Source organism: Belonocnema kinseyi, chromosome 6 (assembly GCF_010883055.1).
Source record: "Belonocnema kinseyi isolate 2016_QV_RU_SX_M_011 chromosome 6, B_treatae_v1, whole genome shotgun sequence".
Classification (NCBI taxonomy): domain Eukaryota; kingdom Metazoa; phylum Arthropoda; class Insecta; order Hymenoptera; family Cynipidae; genus Belonocnema; species Belonocnema kinseyi.
Window position 1 is genome coordinate 78,953,173 of NC_046662.1, and position 6,513 is coordinate 78,959,685.

The window sequence follows — 6,513 nt, forward strand, 5'->3', positions numbered from 1 at the left end:
CCATTCTCAGTCACATATATATCATTCTTCAGTCACATATATATATGTGATCACATATATAGTCCTCTGCACTATATAAATCTATAGAATTCCTCTAACTATATAAATCTGAAGATTTATATAGTGCCACACTTTCTTTTTTAAGTCCTCTTGCACCCCCTTTTTCACAATAACCTTTTTTATCTCGACTCGTTTGAAGGAGTCAAACGCTGTCTTCAAGTCCACAAATATTGTTATTGTTGCCCCTTTCTCCCTTTTAACCCTCTATATTAACTCCATACTCTATTGCACATTATCCATGCCCATTCCTTTAGTTCTTTGCCCCCCCCCCCTCACATTTTCAGTCTTCATCTGGAATCTCATCTATTTCAGGTGCTTTTCCATTTTTCATTTCTTCTAACACCATGACTATCTCTTCCCTTGTCATGTCCTCTTCCTCATCTCTTTCCTTACCATATTTTCCTTCTTTCCCAACTTTTCTCTCTACCCCTTCTAGCAAATACAATAAATATTTTTCTATTCTACCAGCTTAATATCCTTCTTTACTCTCCCCCTCCCCCTCTCTATTTATTACTTCCCAAACTTTTTCTTCCGTCCTAGGCTTCTCTGCTTCTTCTTCAAACCTTTTATTTTCCTTCTGCTTCTTTCGATTACACAAAGCAGTATATTCGTTCTTTTTTCTCCTATATTAAAGTAACCTAAAATACTAAGTATAATACACTAATATACTATCTAAAAATAAGTTTTCTGAAAAACTCGTGCAAATCTCTGTAAATCTCCAAAATCCGTAAGGATTTAAAAAAATGAATTTTTTTGGAATCTGCTAAAATAGGTAGATCAATATCCTTAAAATCCTTTTTGTGTTTTTCGTAATTTATGTAAAAATTTCAATGAGTAGATTGATATATTAAAGTTGAATGAAACCGAAATTGGATTACAACATTTTTTCATTGCAGAATCTTAGAAAAATTATGAATGTTAGTTTCTTATCCTAATCAACGAGATCCTCATTTAATTTAAGGTCTATGGGAATTTTCATTCAAAAAATTTTTTTGATGCATTTTGAGTGTGAGGAAACGTTCAGAGGCTTAACCAATTTTAGAATAATTTTCAGAGCTTCACAAATTTATTTTAACATTCACGATTTTTCCAAAACTTTGCAAGTAAAAAATTTTTTATCATGTTTCGACGCTACCTAGTCTCAGGATATTAATTTTTTTTATTTCAACTTTTACACAAGTCATAAGAAACTCAAAGAAAAACTTTTCAGCACTAAGGCCTTTTTGAATATTATACCATGTCTTTTCCGATTTGCCGTAATATGCATTGTTTATCAGATTTTTCATACTCTAGAACGAAAGGATTATTTTATTGGAAAATCGGGTTTCAGTAATCCTTGAAAGTTGTACCATAATATTGATGATTAAATTTTGACGGATTACTTCTGGACTTTAGTGGAAAGGCACTGAATATAGATTTTAGTCACATTTCTATTTCAAACTGAAGAAATCAAAGTAAAAAATGGGAGACAATTACAAAAGTATATATAATTAAAACAGTAAAGTCATGATTAAACCTTCATGAGTAAAAAATTTAAAGAAATAAATTAATTAATTAGTAATTCAATTTTTGCATGTAAATTTAAGAAGCTCTACTATACTTCCATATTGAATATGACATGACTATTTAAATTTATTCAAATTTGATCTTAAACCTGGACAAGAAGCACTCGGCTAGTTACTGTGGTAAATTGAGTCTCTTACAAATTGCATTATCTGCATACGAGGTTAATCTAGGAATTAATTCACCAAGCCAGATTTCTCTCCCTAATTATATTAACTATCAATTAAAAATAATCCGAGGTCCTCCACCCCCACCCAATTTTCAGAGAGACAAAACTATTAGATAAACTTCAGAGAGGCTTTACTATTTACTTGTAAAGTTGTAAAGTGACTTTACAATGCTTGTTAAGACCTTTATCAAGAATTTTAAATGTGATTAATATAAAACAAATATTATAATTAAAAATATATATTAATAATGTATTAAGATATTATTATCTTATTATAATGTAATAATATATTATTAAGTATATAATTAATAATAATATATAATACAATAAAAATGGTATTATTGTTATTATTTTTATTAATATTTATGTAACACTGTAAAACTCTAATAAATGAAAAATGTTGGTGATCTGTGACATTCATGGAGAAAATTTGAGTCGTTTTTAAATAGGAAAATGGATCTTAACTCTACAATGTATATGAGATTGAACGTAAGATAAAATTTTGTTTCCTAATGCTTTAACTTTTATTTTCTCTAATGCTTTTCTTTTAATGTAGCTTCTCCTTTTTGAAATCAAGTAGAGAATTTTAAAAATATTCATAAATAAATTAAAAAACAAAAGTTATAGCGTTTTTTGTTATTTTGGCTTTAAAACTCATTGTTTAATATTGATCAATAATTCCTATGATTATAATAATATAATAAATACGGTTTTTCTAGAGTTGTTCAAGTTGTAATTTTTAAATGCATGAGAAGTGTCTCATTTTTAAATTACACATCAACACCAAATCTATCAATTTTATATTTTTAATATTTGATCACGGTTAAACTATTGAATATTAACTTAGAGGTCTTGAAATTTAAAAAAATATTATAATTTTCAACAGTACTTTCATTAAAAATTTGCAAGCTTAAACTTTTTTGAATTTCTTCATAATTCTCCTATGAATATAAATCTAGTTGTGAGATTCTCGAAAAATGTAATTTTCGAGTAATAGTCTACATTTTTCACAGTTTTAGAAATTCCTTTAAATATATAATTTAATCTGTAAATATCTTCCAGAATCAATTTAAATCCTCTTAATTTTATGTATTTATAATTTTTTGAAATTAATATACTTTTTGAAAAAATGTAACTTTACAATAAAATAAATAAATTATAACTAATGAGTACAAAAATGTGAAAATTGTTGTATTTTGTACAAATTTATAATAACATGGAAAACTTTGTAAAAGTATTGGAATAATAGCAAAAATTGGTTTTTGTAGTTTCAATAGGTACCAAAGTATTTTCCCGAATATTGAAGATTACGTAGTATTTTTAGGGCTGTTAAGAGAATTTAAAAGATTTTAAAGTATATTCACGTATTTTAGAGAATTTTTTAATATTTAAAGCATTTAATAGAATTTAATGTATTTTTAAATATTTTAAGGAATTACAAAACATTTGAAAAGATTTTCACGGATTTTTAATATTTCAGTTAATTGTTAAGGGATTTTAAAGAATTTAAGCGATATTGTAGTATTTATATCATCGTAGGACGGAATGTCAAGAATTTTTACCGATTTTCAAAGATTCTCAGTGAATTCAACCGATTATAAGGGACTTTTATGGAAGTTTGAAGATTTCAAATGATTTTAAAGATTTAAAAGATTTTACGAAATCTCAAAATGTTTGAAGAGATTTCTACATTTTTTAAAGGATTTTTAGAGAATTAAAAGGAATTTCGAGAGAATATGTATGAAATCCATGGAATGCAAATGATTTAAATTAAAAATTCAAATAATTGCAAATATTTTCCGGGATTCCCCAAGATTTAATGAAAGTTTCACACCAAGTTTGGAGAATGTTAACTCACACTAACAAATAATAATATAAAGTGTATAATAGTGCAAAAAGTAATTCCAACAGAATTCAATTAGTACGTTTTGTCACAATAATTAAAAAGAGGAAACTTGCGTAAGAAATTATCTAAACTCCGCCCCCCCCCCCACACTTCCAAGTAAGTATTCGGTCGATTGTCTAGAACCCCTTTCCCCTAAAGAGCCTTACGCAGGTACTGGACGCTCCCTAATAAAATTTTCCCATTTCTGTTCGTTGTTTTTTCAATAACTGAAGGGTGCATAGAGCATAAAGGCATAAGGGTCAATACTCGAATTTTACGCGAGACACAAGAAACAAGCTATGACAGAAACATCTTAAAAGAAACAAGCGCACCTCACCTTAGACAAAGCCCCTTGTCGAAGGTGTGGCGCGCCCAACAAAAAAACGCCGATTTTGACTCAGAACGAGATCCCTAACTTTTCTATTTTTCAATTAAAAAATAAAACAAGAATTTAATTCCGAGCTATTACTTAGCTATATGGAATCGTGAAAGGAGCACTCTAATACAAGAAACCACTTTCAAAAAAAAACATTTTCAAAGAAAGGCGCTTCCCAAAAAACACCAGGACTTGACACGGAAAAATATGCGTAACTTTTTAATTCTTTAATGACAACAAATAAAAGAAACAAGAATGAAGTTTCGAGATATTACTTAACCCTATAGAACCAAGAAAGGAACATCCTGAAAGAAGCAAACAGCTCCGAGGAAAGCCCATGTCAATGGTGCCTTGAGGCTATTACTTAGCTTTATTGAATCGTGAAAAGAACAAGCAAAAAGAAGTAATCATTTCAGAGAAAATACCAAAAATGGATTTTGATTCATCCGACTGTACCATAATCTTCTACAGTCGTGACTTAGAACAAAACAATTATTGTAGGACAATAAAACTCAATTCTCTAATTTTAACTATAAAAATGGTTCTATAGAATATAAATTTTTGTACAGCATCCAAATAAAAATTAAAAGAATGAAAACATATTCTATCTACACCAACCTGTTTGAATTCCTTTCGGAAGTTTTCATTGAGCCAAGCATAGAGGAATGGATTGTAGCAAGTGCTGCTCATGGCAATGAAGTGTGCAAGAAAAAAACAAGACTTAAAAGGTAGCCAGTCGTTAGCCTTGGAGTAGAAATCCTCCACGACATTGATAATGTTTAAGGGAAGCCATGAGATTCCAAAAATTGCCACCATCGAAATAAGCATCCTATTGGTCCTCCTCTTCCTTTCCCTATCAGCTTCCTCTCTTCGACTAGTGTTGCACCCTGGTCTCATTCTACTTCGCGAATTAAGTCTAAACGACACGAAAATGTAGCACACTGTAATAAGCAAGAAGGGTACAATAAATTGTAAAATGGTCGTAATCGTGCTATAAGCCCTTCTAAAGCTTTCACTCGGGAAATTTTCTTCGCAAAATGTTTCATTCCTGTCCATCTGCCTGAACAATCCATATGGCAAAGAGAGCAACCCAGCCACAATCCAAATTCCCACAATCACAATTGTGCATGCCTTAATCTTCATTCTGGGTCGGAATGGGTACAAGATCACCAAAAATCGATCAATCGCTATACTGGTTAAAGTGAAGGTACTGATATAAACACTCACTGCCTGGGCATATGGTACCAAACAACACAAGGTAGACCCAAAAACCCACGCACCCATGAAAGTGTACAAAGGTGTAAAGGGCACTGCCAAAACACACAAGAGAATATCACTCAGAGCTAGATTTGTTATCAGCAAATTTGTCACTGTATGCATCTGTTTATTTCGCGCCACCACAAAACACACAAGCGCATTCCCGCAAATTCCGAGGAGGAATATCGACGCATAGATAAAGTAAAATGCAATTTGCACTTCTAGTTTCGATGTGTAATCTTCGGTTTCGTTGATACTTGCATTGTAACCATCTTGTAATTCCGCAGTACTCATGATCTGGTTACTCATTATCTGATCAGATGAAATTCAGTTGACGGAGCTCAGTAAAGATGGAAACAAGATCCAGTGGCGGATCATCTTGATCCTCAAAGCGAAGGACCAATTGCTCTAAATTAATAGAAAGTCTGCGAGTGCTTTCTGATCAAAGAGGTTCTTATTACAGAGCATCTTCAGCTAAAGGTATTTCGAGAACTTTGAAGTCTTCGGAGGATCCGTGAATCATCGATCCGCTTGGCCACCTGTTGAAAACCTCGACTTTTCATTCACTTGCTACTAGACATCTTGTAACTTTTCATCAGTTTTTGCATCTTTTAGTTTTAATCAAGTATTTTCCTGTCCTTGTTTTCTTATTTTGCTTCGTGAGTAGTGGTGAGGGCCATTAAGGCAAAGTTCTAATCTAGGGTAAATGGCTTTAAAAGTACTTTGCGAAGAAAGGCGTGCTAATGGAAAAAAATAGATAAAGTTTGAAACTGTAATCAGCTTTTTAACCCTACGTTATTGTGTATTTAAAGTTTCGTAAGAATGGAATTTCGAGAGGAAGTTTGCGGCCTCGAAAGTTAATATCGATAAAACAACTCGAATTTTTTCATAGCCAGAGGAAGGCTCTGGTGCGCGCTGATCTCAGACCGCGACTGGTAACTCGTTCCGGGAAGTTATCAGAAAAGCGGGCTGCTTTGGGTTCCCGACTGGCGCAGGCGTCGCGACGCCTCGGTTTTGTGTGGCCAATGTGAGTAAAACATCAATTCTGTCGATCTCCCCCTCCGAAAGCTTTCCCGCTGCTTGAAATCCACGTGAACTCGTTTGATAGACCCCTGGATAAGGCACTAGGTGGATAAGGGAGGAAAAAGAGGTTAGTGGTTTGGAAGAAGATACGAAGTGTGATCAAGGTAACAGTTGAAAAGA

The 6,513-nt window shown here is 32.2% G+C and overlaps 1 protein-coding gene across 1 annotated transcript in view; it reads right to left on the bottom strand.

Annotated features, from left to right (window-relative positions):
• LOC117175019 (prolactin-releasing peptide receptor-like) overlaps positions 1-6,162 on the bottom strand; it is a 231,349-nt gene extending 225,187 nt beyond the window's left edge. The window contains exon 1 of the mRNA XM_033364523.1: positions 4,672-6,162. Within this exon, the coding sequence (XP_033220414.1) occupies positions 4,672-5,619 (948 nt within the window). The 5' untranslated portion in view covers positions 5,620-6,162. The remainder of the gene's footprint in view (positions 1-4,671) is intronic.
• Between the last annotated feature and the right edge of the window lie 351 nt (positions 6,163-6,513).